General features: G+C 48.2%; 2 protein-coding genes across 13 annotated transcripts in view; one reads left to right on the top strand and one right to left on the bottom strand.

Moving 5' to 3' along the window:
* TTLL11 (tubulin tyrosine ligase like 11) overlaps positions 1 to 8,010 on the top strand; it is a 76,165-nt gene extending 68,155 nt beyond the window's left edge. For 3 of the 4 annotated variants that reach the window (XM_072352518.1, XM_072352517.1, XM_072352515.1), the window contains one exon: positions 3,762 to 8,010. In XM_072352518.1, the coding sequence (XP_072208619.1) occupies positions 3,762 to 4,084 (323 nt within the window). In that variant the 3' untranslated portion in view covers positions 4,085 to 8,010. The remainder of the gene's footprint in view (positions 1 to 3,761) is intronic. The other variant, XM_072352516.1, reaches the window with a different exon arrangement.
* Positions 8,011 to 15,863: 7,853 nt separating this feature from the next.
* DAB2IP (DAB2 interacting protein) overlaps positions 15,864 to 20,960 on the bottom strand; it is a 154,069-nt gene continuing 148,972 nt past the window's right edge. For 8 of the 9 annotated variants that reach the window (XM_072352509.1, XM_072352508.1, XM_072352506.1 and 5 more), the window contains one exon: positions 15,864 to 20,792. In XM_072352509.1, the coding sequence (XP_072208610.1) occupies positions 20,625 to 20,792 (168 nt within the window). In that variant the 3' untranslated portion in view covers positions 15,864 to 20,624. The remainder of the gene's footprint in view (positions 20,793 to 20,960) is intronic. The other variant, XM_072352507.1, reaches the window with a different exon arrangement.

Here is a 20,960-nt window from a genome sequence, read left to right as displayed (position 1 = left end):
GCTATTTTGTATTCGAAGACCATGAAAATTGGTGTTTTGTGTTTGTTTTTGTAGCTTTGGTAGCTTAAGCACCCCTGGAGCTTTCAGGAAAAATGACGGGAGCAAAGCACAGATACCCAGGGCACGTACAACAGCAGCTGTTTACTTGCATGGCAGTTTACCTGTATCTGTAGAATAGATCACTCTTAGTTTTCAGTTATGTAGTGGCATAAATCTTCCATAAGCCTTTTTTGTGCTTGTAATTTAGTATTCATAACTCTTGTTGCAGAAGAGCATTTAAAAGCATTCCCAGTGGAACTTCCGACTTAATTACAGTGTAAGAAGATACGTCCTTATTGGAGTAGCTTACATAGTCTAGCAAAAAGTCAAACAAAAACCTATACTAGAGCTAGAAATAAATATGGTTAACTTCATTTTGATTTAATTCTGTCATCCAAACAGGTTACTCTGGGGACACAGCAAACTACCCATATTACTTTCCAGAGGGTTCCCAGTTGCCCAACTATCTACTGCTTGTTTTTCCATTTTCATTGACTTTGTGCTGGCTGAGGGAAGGACAGGAGGTTTCTATACAGAGTCACATGGTGCTCGCTATTAAATTGGCTCTTATTAAGAGTGATTAGCAGTGCTTTTCCCTACGAGCGCTCCTTATGGCAAATGGCACTTCTGTTTGTTTGTATCAGATCATTAGTCACTTTGGTTGCTTTTAAACCTTTTTATATCCACCGTGGATTGTAATATTCAATGTAAGAATATACTCAGCATGGCTGAAAGGCTTCTGTAAGAAATCAATCTACTCCACCAGGGATTCTCCTTTCCTGGGACTTCTTTCAGCTGCTCAGAGTTCATTCTGCAGGAGGTGCCAGCCCCATGCAGCAGCGTGCGCCTTCCAGTGAGCAACCTCTGGGGGAGATGTGACAGATCAGTGTTTGAACTGCTTACTTCTCTATTAGGAAAATGCATTTAAACTCAAATATATTCCTTGATAATGTTAGACAAGAAAGGCAGCTATAGGAAGCTGTTTGCTTAACAGCAGTTAAGAATTCTTTAGTATTTTTAAGCCAAAAGGAAAATGTTTATTAAACTCTAATCTTATTCCCAGCTCCCCTGGTGATTTCCTTTATTACCATCACATATTTTCTTGGTAATGCAGCTGAGTGGTTGGGAAAATGAATATAAATACCTTCCTGTTGGGTAGTTACACTTAAAATATTAGCTTATTACAGAAAATACCTCGCTATTTAATAAGCGTGCTGGACGGAACATCCCATCCATCTTTTTGACTTCCTTTGAAAAATGTGATTACATTGATGATGTTTTTAATCTTTATGCATAGACATGAAAATTGGTTTCATTTCCAAAAAAAGCCCAAACCTTTCACTCCTACCTCTTCTGCACAGGTCTGAAGTTATGAACTATTCGGTTTATCTGTATCCAGAGGAGAGCTTGTCTGCATTCGCTTCTGGGGCTCATCAGGCAGATTTCTCATAAATTCCTTTCAAAGGGAAACAAACTAATTGAAATGTCAGTGGTTTCTATTGTGAGTTTGGCTCCTATCTGCTGCTCACACTAAAGGGCAGGCGTTCTTAGATGTAATTAGTTTCCCTGTGGTGAGAAATGGTTATAATAGTGCTGGATCCGCACTGCTGACCCTTGGGCCTGTGTGTGCAGATCAGGGAGATACTTTCTGATGTCTTTCCTCCGCTGAAGTTTAGAAGGGATTTCTTGCAATGAAAGCCTCTTCAAACCCAATTTTCATAAAGGTTTGAATACATACCTTAGCCCTAAGTGGCAACGTGCTATTGCTGCAGCATTAGGGGACTTTAAAGTGATGGATGCTGGAGATAATACCATAATGCCCCATTTTCTGCTGCTTAATACAAATTGCATTGCGTGTTTACCTGAGGTTACTAAAGCAAATTATTTGCTCAAGAGAACAGGTGGTTACAGAAAATCAACAAAGGGTTTCTTTTTGCTGACTCTTCTATGGGCTTAAGTTATTAGAGTAAGGATACTTGCTTCATATATAATAATAATACTCAGGTGTTGATGTGGTAGACAGCACCAGGGCAGCACAGCATCGCTGCAGGGGTCTAACTTACTCACATCTTCTAAAAGCTTCTGAAAACCCCAGAAGTGGTGCTGCCAAGCTGAACTGATGCCCAGGCTGATGTCAGACATCAGTGTATTTAATCTTTCATCTTCTTATTAAAATGTCAAAAGAGCAAAAGAGCTCCCTGAGTTGAGGCTGACTTCAGGTATCCTGCATGTAATAAATCTGTAGGTCTCTTCTGCCGAAACATCAAGAATCTCAGTTTCACAGATGGAGAAGTTTCCAGGTGTGCCCAGCAGTGTCTAGCAGGCACTGTTCTACAGATGTGACACCTATGGAAAATCGACTGTTTGCATTTAGGATTTCTTTGTTGTTTATGTGGTTAGCTGGTATCATCTCCTTAGCAACACCCCCGCTCTCTTCTGTTGTCTTTACATTTGGCCTGCTTCCAGCTGTAGCCCATAGAGAACTGTTGCAGTAAAACTGCAGCTTCCAGCTTTGTTCATTCCGTGCTTCACACGAGTGTCACTTACGGAGCAGACAGTGTGGATGTTGCTAAAGGTGCTTTCTCTGCCTGCTGCTCACTGTGACTGATAAAGTAATTCACTGAGCTGGCAGCTGCTGCTTTTCGATAACCCAGCAGTTCTCTTGGAAGCTGTTTTGCAGCCAAGATCATAAGCGACCCCAGCTGCAGTCTTAGTTGAGAGAAATTATACTTTAGAATGTAACTGTAATGTTTAGAGAAGGTGTCCTTCCTGCAGCATCGATAGACCAATGTTGTTAGAGAAAACCCATGCAAAAAACAAACCTCATCCTAAACTGATCTTCTGAAGTGTGTGCTCCAATGGGGAGAGCCGCTCACAACACAGGGCAGCTATAAGAGTTCTGCAAAACTGGCTGTGGTCAGGCTTCTTAATGAAAAATTAAATTAGGCATTATTTCAAGGTTTTAAGTCTAATAATTAGAGTTAATATGCAGCCCTTCTTTCCATTGGCTGTGGTAATTTGTTATTAGCTTGATGTGATCAAAGAACATATGAAGAGTTTTTGTACTGCAGTGTATGCAGGGTACTCTTGTTTGTGGATGGACAGAGCAGAGTCTATTATAGCAGCAGAATGTTCTGGCTCTGCACCACTTTCCCTTACAATTCAGCTGTTTGTTTTTCATTCAGTTGAAACAAAACTTCTTTGTAGAATGCTTGAGTCTTGACTGACGTGAACCAAGAGATCCAGAAGATACACAGAGCAAAAGGAGACCAACCAAATGCTTTCCTTGAAGCTCAGTATGTTAGCGTGTGTCTGATTTGCCTTCAACTTAATATTTGAGGCAACGGGGATCGCAGTTGGTTGTACATCAATTTAATTGCACAGTGTCTTGAAACCAGTCTCTGCAGTACCAGTTTGGCTTCGGTCAGGCTATAAAGATAGAAATAGCCTCAGTGAAATAGCTGTCTGCAACACCGCCTGGGTGTGTGCTGTACTGAGACACTGAATGAGCTCAGGTGTGTCACGTGCAGACAGAACCTTGTCTCTTGGTCTTTGATTTTTTTTCCTCTAATGAACTCTGTATATGGCTGCTGTTTCAAATATGTTGACTAGCACAACTCTGTGTTCATACCTGGCACATACGTTTGGCCTTGGTAGCACAGAAATGAGATCTTTTTGTTTATGTGTATTATGAATTTCCTTTAAAGTCACTTTCCTTGCAGGAATGTGTTTGCAAGCCTTTGTTGAAGCTTTCTTCTGCTTGGCTCAGAAAAAATACAAGTCACTCCCTCTTCATGAGCAGGTGGCGTCATTGATTGACTTCTGTGAGTATCACCTGGCTGCCCTGGATGAGAAGCGCCTGCTTTGTGGCCGAGGGGTTGTGGAGCGCCGAAGTGCAGCAGTTCCTTGTCTGACAGATGGACTTGAGGGTACAGCAGCTCTGCATGCACCCCTCCTAAACCGCACGGCCGCAGCTGGTAAATTTGCAGGTTGTAGAAGTCATCGCTACCCTGGTGCTGTTTCACCGGGAGCAGGGAGAGACTGAGAGAGCTGAGAATGAAGCTCCAGGTATGTGTAAGCTGCAGGATGTGGAAAAGACTCTTTAATTCCTTTTTTTTTTTTTCCTATTTATGCTCTTCAAAAAGTGAGCTGAAGGCCCCATTCTCAAACACGGATCCTTCCTCACAAAGGCCTGCAGTGCATCTCACGTGACAAACTGTGCTTTTATTCTGAATGTGAAGACAAGGAACAAAATCATAGTGGGAAGATAACCAACATCATGGGACTGGGTGCACTGCCTGCGGGGCACGTGCATGTCGAAGGAATTGAATGAATCATGGATACCAATTAAGGAGCTGCAGTCACAAATTCCAGTGGTGTGCTTTTGAGAACAAAAACCTAGGATTACATCTTTGGTCAGACTTCAGGATTTGACCCTATTATTTCAGTTGCTTGGACTGTGCTTGTTGGTGTCGGTACGGGTTTGCTTGTTGCCTATAGCTATGCACTTACCTTTATAAGTCAATCTTAAACCACTGGAATCATATTTGCACTTCATTGTACACATCCTTGCTGTGAGAAGTACTATGAACTTTTTAAAGAAAAATGAGAGAAGTTTATCCTTTTGCTTCCAAAGAAACAATAAGGTCACAATGATTCACAGGAAAAAAACAACCGACCAAGCTTCATGAAGTAACATTTGTTGACTTCAGTGTTGTTTTTTCTTCAAGTAGTAAGCACTATTGCTGCAGGGAGCCTTACTGCATAAAGGTGTAAGAAGTTGTCCAGGTCCAGAAGTCATCCAGAAGGCCAATCTGCTTACTTTAGGCTAATCTACTTCTATTCTAGGTTTGCTTATTTTCACACTTCTTTGCTGTTTGTTATCTTATTTGGACCTGAGTTAACATCTAGAGCAGATTTTTTTGGACTTTGCACATAATCTTCATTTTTCTTCTATCTACAACTCTGCGACTCAGATCTGTATTATTCAACAGGATCTTTTGGCCAGAATGCTGGACTCCACTGGAGTTCTTTTGGAGGAGTTCTACAGAGTACTCTTGTTTTTCAAGCAATGAACTGTGGGTTGCATCATCACACTCTTCATTGGGGGGCTAAGCAGAGACAGGCTGGTTGGAAAGGACACATAACTTGGTACATCAGTGCTGTTCAGTCAGTTCTTTTTTTTTGGTCTCATATTTTATGATGATGATGTATAAATTGATTTTCCTCCTTTGTTTTATTATTTAACATTAATAATCCACTCGTGTTGCAGTGTTTGCCATACTGTCAGAAGTGACACCGTTTTCAGAAGGTGCAGCATGTGGGCAGTGAGGGTTGGTTTGAGAAAATGACCTGATCTCGATGTCTGAATCTACCAGTGGCTGATGCATGAGAAATGTTGTCTGCCATGCAGGAGTCGTGCTGTCAGTGTGGAGAAAGTCCTCGCATTTAATGTCAGGAATTAAATGCACGCACAACATGGAGTGACTTTACTCTGGGAACTGTTTAGGATTTACTTGCCTGGTTTTTAGTTTTAAGCAGCGTGCCGTTTTCCCACGTGGCAATCAGGAACATGGCAATACAACACAGAAATCAAGCTTGGCCTGCAAGAACCTGATACTTCGCATGTGTTAATAACAGATGTGGGAGTAGCTGCTTCTCCTTCCCTTCTTTTTCTCTAACATAATAGTAGCAGTAACAGACAGTTTTTGTTCACTGGCCAGACTGTTTGCAATTTTGTGTTGTACATAAGAGGGCGATTGTAAACTAATGCCACTGCCCTCTGCCTTGCTTAAGTTTCATAAGGATTATTGCAGTACGAAGATAAAATGCCAAGCTCTGAGGTCTGGCGGCTGTCAGAACAAACGAAGCTGGAAGGGTCATTTTTTTCGCAGTTTGATTGTAATATATGTGACGACATCCCCAAGTTGAAAAATGGTTACTTCTCATTTTGTGACATCTGACATTTGTCTTGCGACTGGCAGTGTGTTACTAGAAAATAGCTTACAGTTCCCCTCATCTTGTGATTGATGTCCTGTAAAGACAGAGATATAGAAGACTGGGATTTGAAATAGTACAGATGTGAAGACTTTGGAGCTTTCAAGTAGTGCAATCTGTGCCCTAAAATACCCTCTTCTTGGCTACTGTAGAAGTTACCCCAATAGCAGTGGATGAAATTAACTATTGTATATATAGAGCAATGGAGATCTTTATATTCTCCGGATCTCATACAGATTTTCATAACCTGTGCTTATGCAGGCTGATGCAGTATGCACTATTTCCTATTTCAGATACGAAGAGCCCCTTGTGGAGTAGATAAAATATTCAATTATCTGCCTCCAGTAACCCAGTGTTTGTATATTTATCTAATTGGAAAATGGAATGCCATATTATTCCTGGGGATGGGGGGGAGTGGAGTAAACTAGGAGTGTACTTCAGAGACATCACAACAAAGTCACATTTCTCTTCCCTCCCATCTAATGCAATTTCCTTGCAATATTATTTAGCACCCAAAGCAATGTCACATAGCCCTTAGGTCAGCGGTCTGTGCAAACACAAGAAAATGACCAGCGATACTGAATTCAGAGTATGAATGCTAATGCACTGATAATCTGTTAGTCCTGAGATAGCTTTCTAGCAGAAAAACAATATAAGAAAGGTAGGCAAGCGTTTTTACTACTGTTTTTAGTATAATCTTTTCAGATAACAATATAGCATTCAGTGTTCCATTTATGAGCACATACGAACATTACATACCAGTGAAATCTTTCTTGCTCTCAGACACACTGGGTCTCGTATTCCTCACTGGGCATAAATCCAAGTAAAACACCTGAACATCTAAAGCAGATTTGAGGCAAATGTGTACAGAACTCCTGCCTAGTCATCTCCCCCCAGCAGGCTTGTCTCTAGCCTGAATGTGCCTACATTTGTTGGATGGCTCCTTGTTTCACTTCAAGTTATGTGAGTTGTTACTCTGCACAGGGCTCTTGTCGTCGTCTGAGTTGGCAGAAACTTGTCTTCTGCCTCTAACTTGATTTGGCACTTGAAATTGAATTGCCCTCCCTGCTCGGATTGCTTTACTTGCCCTGCACTCCTAGCAACTTTCTTTCAAAATGAGTTTTGAAGGGGAGGTATTGAGCTAATTAGACACTTAATGCTTGCTCAGGTGTGAGACCCAAGTCCACCTGCTTCAGTTTGTCTTCCCAGCTGCAGCTCTCCTCCCCCTGCTCTGCAGGTGTTCTCCCCATGCATTACTTTTGTGTTGAGCCCATCATCAGGTGATCAGAGCCCCCTTCCAACAAATGGAGGATGCAGTGTAGAAACCTGTGTGATGAGGAGGGATCTCATCCTCCTCTGATCTGAGCTTTGCCCAGTTCATTGCAAACAGGGAGCCCGCTCTCATGCTTTGAGCTGGAAAGGGCTGGGGCCTCTGCAGCTGGCATGGCGTGACAAGGACATTGCTCCCAGCTGTGTGATGCTGAAGCTGCCAGAGGAGGAGCAGCAGCTGCTGGCTGGATCCTGCCTGATTGGGATCTCGGCTGCTGCTCCAGCCTGCTGTGACATGAGCTCTGGCTTTCTTGCAACACTTCTTCCATAGCAATATGGAGCTGTGCCCTGACCAGCTCTCCGCTTGCTCGCGCTAAGGAGCTTTGTGACATCTCCTGCTCAGTGTTGCCAACCCAATGACTTCTCATTCCCTGCTGGCCTTTTGCACGTGTATGAAGCAGGAGTCTGACCACCTGTGCTGCAATCAGTCATGGTGACAGCACTTTGTTCCTTGCCAGCTCTGTCCGACCTGACTCTGATTTCTGTCTGATGGACATTGACGATCTGCTTCTCACTATTGCCTCCTTCCCTCTCATTTGTTTTCTTTTCCATCATGCTTTACCGAGTTTCTTCCTAATTCCACAGTTTTGCTTTTCAGCTTGCCTAATAAAGTGATGGCTCTATTTGCCTGATTCTATTAGTTTATCTTCCTGTGTTGCTCTATGCTGTTTTCTGGAAGACGAGCATCTTCATTCTGAAGGTGAATCTCTCCTGCTTCATCCCTTCTGGGTATGGCCGTGCATCACTCCGAGCCCTTCCAGCTGCTTGGTAAGATTGATCTCTGCAGCTTTATTAGGTTAGTGCCTGCTCTTTGGCTTCAGTCTGTTATGGAAATGGTAGTTTCCAGAGCATGGATTTCCTTTCTTGGGGTTTAATAGGCGATAAACGTTCAACAAATGGAACCCTTATTCCTGTGGCACCCTGACGGGGGGCTGGGACCACCAGCACTGCTTTTGTGATAACACCAAGAGCTGTGAACGGTGGTAAAGCTCAGCGCTCCGTGCTGGGCCTTGTCCCCAGCTACATGCTCTGTGCAAACCCCAGCAGCCCTTCCCGGGGGTGCCGGGCTGCGGTTGGCTTTCGTTCCTCTTTGCTCCTGTTGTGTCCGTGTCCCGTAGCCCGGCGGTCCAGGCTGAGGCCCAGCGCAGCGCCGCTCGGAGCCGAGTCCCGCACGGAGCGGCGTTGGCTGCGCTCCGCTCTGCCCGGGCAGTCTCGGTGCCGGGCCGGGACCGCCGCTCTGCCGTCTGCGGCTTCTCTCAGCCGTTTGAAGCTCCGGCGGCACGAAATACAACCGACGAATCCCATGGAGCTGCTCGGCGCGGGGCCGACACGCGCTCGCTCCCCGCGGCGCTGCAGGGCGGGCCGAGGCGCTCGGCTCTCGGCTCAGCTGCCCCGGCCGGGCGCTCTCATCGCGGCCGGAACGCTGAGTGCAGCGGCCTCCACGTGCCGGTAACGGCTGCGAGCTCACCGCGGCGCCGGGTCCGGTTCTGACGGAGCGTCGGCACCTCCTGCGGGACGCGGCCCGAGCGGAGCGGGGCTCTGCCATCCCGGAGGCCGCAGAGCAGCCCGGACAACCTGAGGTGAGCGCGGGGCGGGCGGGATGTGAGAGCCGCGGACGGAGCGGGGCTGGGCAGCTGCGCCTCGAGGAGCAACTGGGATCGTGACTGCTGAATAAACAACATAAACGTGGATCAGTCCATCCCCGGACGGAGGGCACTCGTGGCGATCGTTGCTGTTTTCTCAGCGATGACGGCCGCCCTTCGGTTCCTGCCCTTTGAGCTCACACTGGTGCGGCCGTGCAGCCCGCAGTAGGCACACACCGGCTGCGCTTCGGGCTTCTGTGCACCCCGATCTGTGCCGCGTGCGTTGCTGCTGGAAGCTTCCCGAAGCACAGCGGTGCGTTTTTTGTGCAGCGGTGCTGCGGGGCGGAGCTGTGGGGCCGTGGTGGCAACGAGGATGGCCTGAAACCAAAGCAGGGCTGACGGCACCCAGCTCTGCTGATATTGTCAGCTTACTGCTGAATGGGTACAAAGTCAGTAGTGATTTGTAAGTGCTGTTAGGAGATGCTCCGGTAACGAGCCCTGGACTGAGGGGATCCGTGCAGATGCAAGGGGAGGAGTCTGGTTTCCTTTTGCAGCCCGCAGCAGGGCCTGCAGGGGGAGGCAGCAAAGGCCCCCAGGATTGCTGCCCATTGGGGGCGAGCGATCTTCAGTGCAACATAAACAGAACTTAGAGCCGTTATTTTGTTCCTGCCCTCCGCTCACCCATTGCCCGCTGTTGGAATCAGAGAAGCTCACTTTGTTTTTCTGGAAGCCCTTGTCCTCACAGCTTTTAACTTCAGTGTTTTTTCTTTTGCTTTTGCCTTTTGTCGTCCTGCTGCTCCCCTGCTGCTGTCATTGTGAGGGAGGGCAGAACCAAACTCTCACCTTCTCTCTGCTGATCTGCTTGTTTTTCCTGTGACCCAGAAATTAGTCAGTTGGACTCTGTGTCCCTCACTGACGTTACTGGCTCTGGGGAGCGCTGTGAGGGCTGACTGAAGGGCTCTGAGCTTCCCCAGCTCCTGCCAGTGCTGGCAAGGGGAGACGTGGGACTGTGGAGCTCCTTCAGTCCCCTCTGGTGTAGCTTTGTTCCAGCTGTGCTTTGGGGCCGGTAATGGGGATGGATCGGTGTGGCAGAAGAGCAGTGCTGAAAGCCAGCACAGTGCCGTTACCTGCAGCCTGTCCGCTGTGTCTGAGTCTGACAGCACCTGCCACTGTCAAACAGTTGTGACTCCTCCAGTTTCTGTGACAAACAGGCCTGTTCATGGTCACCTCAGTCTCTGTTATCCCTGCTTATACAAGATGGCTGTAAACATTTATTGATAGCGCAGCCAGCAATTAAAGCTACGATTTTTATTGAGTCCTGTCTCCAATCATAAATGGATTTAGAACTAACTGCTGTCTCTGATGGAGGCCATGCATGTTTGCAGCCCCTTGCTGCCAGTGAGCTCCTTGTGGCCTTTCTTGCCAGCTGCTGCCAGAAGCAAGCCTTGTGCTCATTCCTCTGTCGTGCTCATATCAGCTGCCTTGGGTAAGGCCAGGTCAGAGGTGCTCTGTTCTTGCAGCCCTGCTGCTGGCTGTCAGCTTCATCCTCTCTTTGTACTGCTGGTCCTGCCTTGGGCATGGGGATCTGGGCTTTCCTTCATGTTAACTGGGATTGCTGGCTGTGAAGTGCTCCAGGTGATGATTCGCACACATTCCTAATGAAAGTGTTCAGGCATTGACTGGCACTGGCCCACGCTGCTCAGCCCGATGCCTCGTTATGCTTTGCTGTCTGGTTACGTGGGTTATTCACTTCCTGATTTAACTACTCCAAAATCCTCGGTAGCGTTCTGCACAGCGGTTAACAGAAGGGGCTCTGACAGGCCAAGCTGCAACAGCTCGAGCAGGGACAGTTACTGAGGCTGCTGCTCCTGCAGGGCCACTCTGCTGCTTGCTGCACCTTGGAGTAAGTGCAGAGCCCCAGCTGAGTGCTCGCTGCTCTCAGGAAATGGCTGGTTCTGTAGCTGATCCTTGCAGAGGTGCCAGCTGGTGTGTGGCTGCTAATGCCTCTGCCTGCAAACACATCCAGGTTCTGTTGCAAGTGCTCAGGTGTGTTCAGTAAGTAGAAACCTGCCATAAAAACATGAGTGAGATCATTGCTGCCTCTCCTTGTGTCGGTGTCTCTAACTGCTGCTAGAGTTATTGCTTTCAGCTTTCTTCTGTGTGTGGGAGAGGTGCTTATTCCTTTTTTTCTTTAGTGCATTGTTCTGGGAGGAGAAATCATGGCTCTCTTCTGAATCAGCTCACTTATCAGCAGAGGCTTCCAGCAGATGATGGTCATGAGAGTGCAGCAGGTAGGATAGTCCTGCTTGCTCGCTTTGTTTCAGCAGGATGAGGAGCTGAGCCCTGTGCCAGCCCTGCCCCAATTATGTGTAGCAGAGCTCACGCTTTTAACACTGCTTTCCTTTCCTTCTCTTCACCTTAACACACAGACAGGTGCACACAAAACCAAAAGAACCTGCTACCCAAATAAATCCATCTGGTCCCTGTCTCAGCCTCATTTAACCTCCTATTGAAGAGATTACATCACATGGTATTCAGCTGAAACCTATTACCTTGCATGCCCAAGCACATCATATTGAATTACCTTCACCCATAGGCTTGGAGTGTTTGTTAATAGCTAATGGCATCTTCTAAGTTTGAGGTGATTTATTTGAGTCCACTTCTGTTCAGCGGTGCAGCAGGGGCTGTGTGTTGGTGTTTTAACCAGAGCTCAGCCCAGGGATGCAGGTGGGCTCTGCAGGAAAGGTCAGGAGGAGCTAAATACGGGCTTGCTTCACACCTCCTGAGTGCAGCAGAGCCACACTGACCTTTCTGTGTATTCCAATTGTACTGTTGTATTAAAGGGCAACATAATGTGGCAGAAAATAACCGCCTTGTGTACATTCCCGCTTGTCCTCAGCTATCAGAGGAGTTAGTGGTTGAGCTTAGATTCACAGCGATGCAGTTTGATGGCATTCAGCATCACTGCACGATTAGTCTGGTGGCAGCCCAGTGTGTTCACATAGCCACTGTTTGTTAGCAGAGTTTGAGCCACGCTCGGATGGAGAGCTCTTAGTGGCTAGATTAGTGAACAGTGCAGTTTATTAAAGCAACAGATTGCAAGTTCTTTTGGATTGATGGGGATAAATCTACCAAGCATGTTAGATTGAACAGTGTCACCATTAACCACTGTCTGGTCCCAGAAGTCAGAGATGGTCTGTGTCTGACTTGTCTGTGGTGGTATCTTCTCTGACACCCCCTCTCTTAAGCTATTTTTACACTGTTTCTTACAATACAGGTGGAGCTTGAGGGACTCTATCATGCATACCTTTATTCTGATTGATGCGAGGTTCTCTCACCTTGTTTTTGAAGAGTGCTTGCTCAGCGAGGAGTGGTCACACTGTGGATGCTGGTAGTTTTTAGAGATGGAGGTATGTTTGGGTATTATGATGAGCGCGTAATGAGCATAGTTTGCCCGAAGGACAGCGTTTGGTAGAAAATAAGGCTTGGCCCAGGGTAGCAAACATTCAGCTTAGTGTCACCATATTCCCATCCTGGCATCCTTCTTAGAGTCAGTCCATCAGGTTCTCATGTTGCTGACACCTCAGCTTGGCACTGATGTGGATCACTGAACCTGGCCTCAGTGTCCAAACAGCTCCGCCCTCCGCTTTCATTGACATACCAGTTACACTCTGATCTCGTGCCTCTGTGAGCAGCACTGTACCGTAATTCCCAGTGAACAAGGCCATACCTTCATTTCTGAGGCACCTACAGCAATTATTGCACAGCCACCAGCCTCGGGGAAGCAAGCATTAATCATGGGAGCGGCTTCACGTGGCTGCACATAGTGAGGGCTCTGGGAGGTGTGGGCAGTGTTTGGTGCACTGCATGCTCATGGGACGGGAGCAGGATGGACCCTGTGGGGATGGGGCTGTGTGGTGCCCCCACGTCCGCAGGGGTTTTGTGGGAAGGGAGCAGCACTGCCGTGACTGTCCCCTCCCACAGAGGCAATGCATCACCCCTGCCTGATGTGGCTCTCTGGGAGGTGTGTTTTTGCAATGTGATGACAGAAACTGACCTGTGTGAGTGCTAATTTCCTTCTTTTTCCTGCAAGTGTAGTGTAGGACTGGCACGAAATTGCTTTAAAAGACAAAATCAAAAGCCAATTACAGACCTGAGCAATAGTCTTGCTTGCAGCTGCCATTGCAGTTGAAAGTAGGAATGCCCTTCACACACTCCAAGCCCATCTCCCCAGTTTATAGGCTGAGTTTCTGGCCTCATGTCTGTCCTCTTCAGTCCCAGTCTCACTGTTCTCCCGTAGCTCAGGGAGATGAGTATGGGTTCCAGGTAGAAACAAATGGACTAATAAATCAAAAGCAATCAGCTGGGGATCTCCATTGTTCAGGTTCTACTCCTCGAAGATGTGAAAAATCAGACGGTCAGGGTTATTCAATTACAGCTCACACCAGCAATGGGAAAATCTGATAATGTTAAGGGCCTACATCAATATTATTTATGTGACGTGGCACTGTGCTTGCTGTCGGGTGGGAAACTGCAGAAATCCTACAGGTGTCCAAATCTCTCTCTCTCTTCCTCTCACCTCGTTTTTAATAACTGAATAACCTCTTGCAGTGTCTCTCTAAGATCAATAATAGTGCAGGGCACATCATGACAAACTGGAAAACATTTTCCCCTGAGTGAAGGCAGCGTGAGTCAAACCTGAGCCTGTGAGCAGCTCAGCTGCTAATGGAGCCAGGCAGAGGTGACACGGTGCATTAAGTGACAGCAGTGTGCAGCCTGCTCTACTGACTCCTGCTGTACCCACACCGCTGGCTCAGTGGCTTTAATCTCCTTCTCTCCTAACACTGGTTTTAATTGGTGTTTCAGGGTAGTGTTGGGGCACTGGAGCTGGCTTCTATTTGGGAGCCTTTGTGCTCTTCCCTGTCCTGCCGTGGAGCTGGAGAGATGCTGGAGGGTTCTGAGGGAGGGAGGGTTGCAATGGAAGCGCTGCAGCCTTCATCCCCTGAGCGTTGCTGTAGCCTTCCCTGGTAGACATGGATAAAATAAAGTTGTAAACAGCAAGAGGAGCTGAAATAGCAACATCGATAGTTTCCAGATAATGATCTAATTAGCACAAACAAGCTTCCACTAATGACTCTTGTTCTTCCAGCCCTTTCCTTTCTGCTAGCCTGTTTGTATTGACTTCTGTGGCAGGGAGCAGCTCTGCTCTGTATCTCTAGGGCTGAGGCTTTGGAGGTTTGTGTGTTGGCTGCTCCGAACTGCATCTCCAATGAGTGTTTGCTCTGGGTCTCGGTCTAACCCCTGTGGGATGGCTGCTTGCAGAACAGGAGGGAGGCAGATGTGCTGCTTGGCTTCTTTTGCCAGAGGCCATGGGGAAGTTGTGCTCCAGCTGCATGTCCCTCATGAAAAGAAGGCCAGTGACATTCACGTGTAACTCATGGAGCTTTACTGTTCTTTGGCCTGTGAGCTTCTGGGTGCACAGCACTGGGGAGGAGGGCAGCTTTGCCAGGGCAGTGGGGTAGGGCAAAGGCTGCCTACAGCTAAGGCTGTGCTGCTCCTGCCCCGGGGTGGAGGTTCTGTGGCATCACACACAGTGTGCAGCCTATGGATTGACTGTGACACAACAGAACTTGATACAGATGTGCAAGGGTCACATTAAGAACATTATTAATGCTGATGAATCTTGGGCAAAAACGACTCTCCAGATTAAAAAGCTCAAGCAAACACACGGCAGTCCCCAGCCTCCAGCCCCTTGTTGTTCTGGCTGCTGATTTTCAATTCTGAGCCTCACTTCTTTGCCCCTCTGAGAAGTGCTCAGAGCTGCTGGGAGTGGTTGCAGCCAGATGCTGGGAGGCTCCAGTGCTGAAAGCTGTCAGTGCACGGAGCTGTTGTGGGTATTTTCAGCTGAGAACGGAGCTCTGCTCTGATGAAGCCGTAACAGAATGCTGAAGAGGTTTTATTCCAATCCAGGTGTTACTGACTAATCGATCCCTCCTTGGAGCACTCTGATGCCATGGGTTTCCTGGGCTGCTTTTTCTTCCTGAGAGATTTTCTTTTCCTTTCTTGACCTTTTAAGCCAGCAAGGTTAAACTCCATGTGTAAAAGGCTTGAACCTCCCCCAGACATACTTCCTGTGTACAGAGGTGTCGGGTACATTGTGGGATGCCTGGGAGCTCCTGCGGTTTGTGTTGGGATGGCAGCTCAAACAGGTTCAGGGAGGGCAGCCTCGTTTTGTTCCAAGCCCTTGCAGCAGCATTGCTCCTGGCTGTGCAGCCTGTGGTCAACACACGGGATGGCTGCTGGGCTGGTCCCCAGGGCAGCTGTGGTTGAGTGCAGGTGAAGGCAGCAGATGCTTTGAGGGGGTCAGGATGGGGCTGAGGGGAAGGTGAGTTTGCAGGGAGAATTTCAACCCTGTGTTTTTGCTGGCATTGGTGGAGCAGGACACAGGGAGGCCACTGGGAGCCCACAGCCAGTTCCCGGCTGGGCTGGAGGTGCTGTGCATGGGAGGAGCCACAGGTAAGCTCTGTGTCTCTACTCATTTTGATGCCACTAGCCTGTCTTTTCCCCTCTCTTGGAGGAGCTCATCATGGTGATGTTCATAAGACAGAGGTGCTGATGCTACCTGCAGTTTTAATGACTTCTCCACATTTTCTGCTGAGAAAGCCAGGGAAGGGCCTTTGAGAGGTGAGCTGTGTGGTGTGGGAGCACAGCAGGGGGCAGCGAGGCAGCCCCAGCCCTGCAATCACTGCATGGGGGAAGCTGCCAGTGCTTGTGGGTCAGCCATGGTGGTCACTGCAGAAACAACAGCAGTAGTTCCTCACTGTGCACAAGCAGGGATGTGCCCAGGGGCACAGTGACTGCTGGGCACTGCAGCCTGGAAAAGACTGAGCAGAGGTGCTGGAGCACTTATATAAAATATCTAAATAAATCTTTAATATTTCTAATTGCAAATGTACATAAATTGCACGGCCACATCATTTCTTTGAACACCAACAACTTTCTCTGTACATTATTACATAGTTTAAAAGGAGCTGAAGGAGATTCAGCAAACACTTCCACTTTGCTTTTTTGTTTTGTTTTTAAACATACTTACAAAAAGATTTTTTTTTTTTTTCTTTATAAGAGGATATAAAACATAGCGACTGCTTATCGGGAACAAGTATCAGCTTAAGCAGATATACAGAGAGAGGTATATCTTAAGACACAGTGATGTATGATAAAGGAATATGTGAACATGGAGACTGCACTCTGGGGTGCTGGCAGCTGATGCAGAACCACGTGGAATTTACAGCAATGTCACAGCTCAGGTAACCTGTGAAGTCAGTGCTTGAACGCGACACCCTTTTTCAAAGCATGATTGGTTTTGAATGTTGTATGATGCTCTCAAGACTGGATTTGGTTTGGAAAGCCCATGCTTCTGTCATCTCCCACTCCCCCCACATCACCTCCCTCTAATATTCCTCAAGGGAAAAGGTGCCATTAACCTGTGCAGGGCTGGCCCAGGGCTCAGACGAGGCCACACAGCTGAGCCTTGTGGCTGAGCAGTGTCCTCTGGGGCTGGGGAATGGTGCTGGCTGTGAGCCCACACTGTCCCTGCTGGGTAGGGTGCTGTGAGTCCTGGATCAGACCTTAGTGTGTGTCTCGTGTTGCACGTTGGTATGGATTTAAGTAACAGGAGAAGCCTGTGAGCATTCTCAGCACTGGATGCAATTTGGGGACTCTCCCAGCAGACACTGTGGTGTCTCACTCAGGTCCGCTGCGTCCCTTCTCCCTTTAGGAATATTCACAACAGAACCCGTGTCCTGCGCCCTGCAGTGACCTGCAGGCTGGCTGCCAGGCCGGCGGACTCAGCATGTTCTCACAGTGCAATCAGTGCTTTACAAGCAGAAAACAAAACCAACCAGACTCAAATGACAATGCAGAGTAACACAGGACTCTTTGGATGGCAGCAGGATTTGCTTAATCTGGTGCAGAAGGGGCTGGTGACTGCGCTGCAGTATTGATGGGCGTGGGGAAGGACCCGAGTCCCTCTGGTTAGTTGGCACTGCGCTTAACCCATAATCCCTGTCCAAAAGGATGGTACTCAGAGTCTGCAGAGGCCCCAGACTATTGTTCAGTCTGTTTCATCCCCCTTTACACAATTTTTTCCTTATTTTCTCTCTTTTTTTTTCCTTCCCAGGACAGTTTGCTACAGATTCACAAAACCCCAAATCAAAACTCTTAGAACAGAATCCTTGAGGCGGGTCAGCCTCAAACCTGGATCCCCGGCTGCTCCCCCTTCCCTCAGTGCCCCATGGGGAGGAGGCTGAAATCCATAACCTGGGGCGGGATCCAGATTTGGCAGCTGGAGCCCACCTGTGCTGAACAGCAGTGAGATACAGCCAAATCTTGACCAAATAAGCAGCACCAGAAGTAAATTACTATTTACAACCGTTAGTGAGATAGATACGGTACAGTAAACACTGAAAACATTTACAAAAAATATTAAGACTTGTATTAAGATAAAAATCTGAGTGTGTTTTAGTTTTGTTTACATTTGGACGAGTTTGCACTAGAACAGCCTCTGGTTTTAGAAAGCGCAAGGATGAAAAAGGAAACGGAGCAGGTCACAAAACATTATGTGTAGTGGTTGCTCTGCCGCGGTGCTGGGAGCACCTCCTGGGATCAACTGCCTCTGCTATTGCTACGTCAGGCACCAGGGCTGGGGCTGCAGCTGGGTACCTGGCACTGCCACTCACACACACACACACACACACACACATAAATGTACAGTTCATAAATAACAGAAACACAAACAGAAGTAACAGAACTGAGCTGAGCCTGGATCTTAAAACCTATCCCCAAACCTTGACGTGGGAGGGTCGTACTTAGGTCCAGTTGTTGATGCTCACAGCATAAAGAGACACAGGAAGAAGGGGCTGGGGAAGCTCCGCTGTAAGGAGATCTCGTTTTGATTGGAATTTTGTTTCATACTGGCTTAGGAAACTGAGCAGCTCCAGGAGGTATCGCACTGGGACTTGGAAGGTTCTATTCTTTAGTCACTCACTGCGGAAGGACATGAGCAGGCTGCTGCTGCAGCAGGACAGTGTGCTCAGTGCGGTGCACGTCTGAGGCTACCCAGGATTTTCTGCCAGATCTTAGGGGGGAATAAAAGAAAAAAGGGGTATGGAGGTATAAAGGCAGCGCCTCGGCTGGGGGGGACAAGCAGATTTACTGCACTTTGCTTCAGCACTAACCAGCTGTGCTGCGGGTGGGTCTGTCTTTCTTCCAGCTCTCAGAGGGCACTGACTGCACCCCCCCATTTTGTCCACATACCAATGGAAGCACAGCCCGTGGGGCGTCTGCCCCGTGCCTTGGTGCTGCTTCCACTCCTTTATGTTGAACAACTTCCATCTCTCCCAACACCAACATTTTGGAGCTCAGAAACAACCGACTCTAAAAATACATCTCAGGGCAAGAGCAGTTTGAAAGTCTTTTTTAGCAGGGTTCTTATCATGTATAGAAAGACAACGGCAGAAGTTACGTGCATGAACCGAGCTGTTCACAGTACCCTGTGTACTCCTAACCTGTCTGGGTCTTTCTCCAGTTGTAACCTTGTCAGCTGTGTGAGGTTCTTCAAAGACATCATCTGTGCTATTCTCCGCATGCTGCACTTGGCACAAACACTTACTCAGTGATTACTTTTTCTGAGGAGCTCCTTTTGGGATCTCTGTGTACTTGCACCGTTCTGCAGGCGTTGGTGGGGCGCGGAGACCTCAGTGCAGAGCAATGTGTTCGCTCCTCCAAGGAGCTGCAGCCGCACCAGGCTTGGCCCAGGGCTTCCAGGCAACAGAAAAACATTTACAAAAATAATAATAGAAAAAAAAAATCACCTTAAAATTGGAAAGCAATTGCATGAGGAAAGATGCTGTTAGTGAGCCTTACAGCTGTGGGGCAGCATGGCAGTGCAGAGCTTATGGCACAGCGCGTCCTGCTCAGGCAGCCCGGCGAGGCTGGAGGTGGTACCTAAGCTGTGCAGAGCTCAGTGAACGTCCTAGTACCTTTGGCTGTACATTTACACGTGGCAGGAGGAGCTAGGACAGGCGGTCAGCAGTGTGTTAAACTTTAGTGGGAGGAATAGGCAGATGTCCTGTACACTGTACACTGTCATCCGTGTCTCAGAGAAATCTCTCTGGCTCTTGGTCCGAGTGACCTGCTCTGAGACTGGGAGTCGTGAAGGACTAACTCAACAACCACAAACCAACAAACACCGTGGCGGCGGGTCAGCGGCACAATCCCCCGTTAAGGAGGTGACCCCTCTGCTGAGCAACACGTCTGTGTGTGCCGGGGCTGCACGTCTCGGCAGTTAGGAAAGTCTAATCCTGGCTTATGTCTGCACAGTGCTCCTGACAAGGGGGCTCTCGGTGGTGGCTGCTGTTCCTGTTGGTTACTCCCTTACGACCATGTTTTACATTCTTCAGGCCGGTTAATTTCCAAGCAGTGCTCATTCCCAATTTAAAGAGGACAGTATTCCAGAAAATGGGCTCTTTTTTTTTCTAATGCATACTGTGAAAGAAAAGAAATACAATTACCGATCTTCATGGTTCTTCATGGCCGTTCTTGTTTCTTTGCCTTTTTTTCCTCCCCAGAAACAGTAAAAATCTCTGCACAGAGCATGACATCCCCATAACGAACCCTTTGTCAAGCATGAAGCTGGCCTTGTTGCAGCCTGGCACTCCCCCTCTCCTCCACAGTGGGCACCAGCAGCAAATCCAGACCCTGCACCTCACTCAGCTTGGGGACAGCGAGCTCAGGTAACCTTTAATTTGTTCTGTGGTTATGTGTGTGGTAGGGAACACAGTGCCCTGGAACTATTGCTTTATGAAGACTTGTCCCCAGTGTTTGTGGGAGCAGAAGCTGGGACTGGAACCAAGAAATCCTTCTGTAGGGCCCAGTTCCTCCCTCCACTAGCACAGCAGCCTGGGGCCTATCCTGCTCATAGGGGCTGCCCAGGGCCCCACAGCCCCAGCAGTACCCGCACGGCCCCCACATTGCACTGAGTAAGCCCTGAACATCCTGCTGGGCTCTGCCCCTATATGGGCAGAGTTAATTAAACACTAATTTGCTGTGCAAATGCCCTCTGGACTGCAAAAGTCAGCGGCAGCACAAAAGCTACATAAGGAAGGCCAAAGGCTCAGGGATTGCTCTGGGGATGGGGCTGTGCTCCATGGGGAGTCACAGGCGGAGCAGGCCAGGCTCCTGCCAGCCCTCGTCCAGCATGTGCTGCCTGTACTGAGGGTGCTGCCCGCCGCAGGCTCTGCCCAGCTCCCAGCGTTTTGCTTACTGCAGTGGCAAGGACGTTACTCCTTGTTGGGAGGGGGGAGGTGTATCCTCTGGGCAGCTTGGAAGGAAAAGGTTACTTCTGTTTAAACATTAAACACTGATTTAAATCCAACAGTGACAGCGATTCTCAAATATATCTTATTTCCTTATGCCACTCATCTCACACTTGATCTTTCCGTCCCCTCAATGTGCTGGTATTAGCATCTCCCACAAAGGCTCAGTCAAGCGCGCCGTCCGCAGTAAGGAGCTGGGTTCTCTGGGGAGAGAGCAGCCGTTCTCTGAAGCCGCGGCTCACACCTGCTGCTGCACGGTCTCTCTGGCCAGGCCTCCTCCTGCGGCAGCGCCCTCCGCGGGTTAACAATTACTGCTGTTTCTGAATTCTCCATTCTCTGTAATCTGCAATTTAGTTGGGTTTGTGGGGGAGATCCCATTACGTGTCTGCATGCTGTACCTCTCTTTCAGCTGAGTAAGGGCACTCATTAACCGTGCGTTGGCAGCATCCAATGAAGCAATGCGTTTCTCCTGCAAAGAAAAGAGACAGAGGGAACCATCAGTGGGAACGCATGGAGACCTGTCTCTGCGATGCCGTGTGTTGTTGTGAGCCAGCAGCCCATGGGCCTTTGGGACCAGGACCCTTCAACAGCCCACCGCTGATAGCAGGTCTACCAATGGCTTTGCCTGTGTTCTCTC

The sequence above is a fragment of the Excalfactoria chinensis genome, chromosome 18, assembly GCF_039878825.1.
Source record: "Excalfactoria chinensis isolate bCotChi1 chromosome 18, bCotChi1.hap2, whole genome shotgun sequence".
Classification (NCBI taxonomy): domain Eukaryota; kingdom Metazoa; phylum Chordata; class Aves; order Galliformes; family Phasianidae; genus Excalfactoria; species Excalfactoria chinensis.
This window is presented reverse-complemented; position numbering and strand designations above follow the sequence as displayed.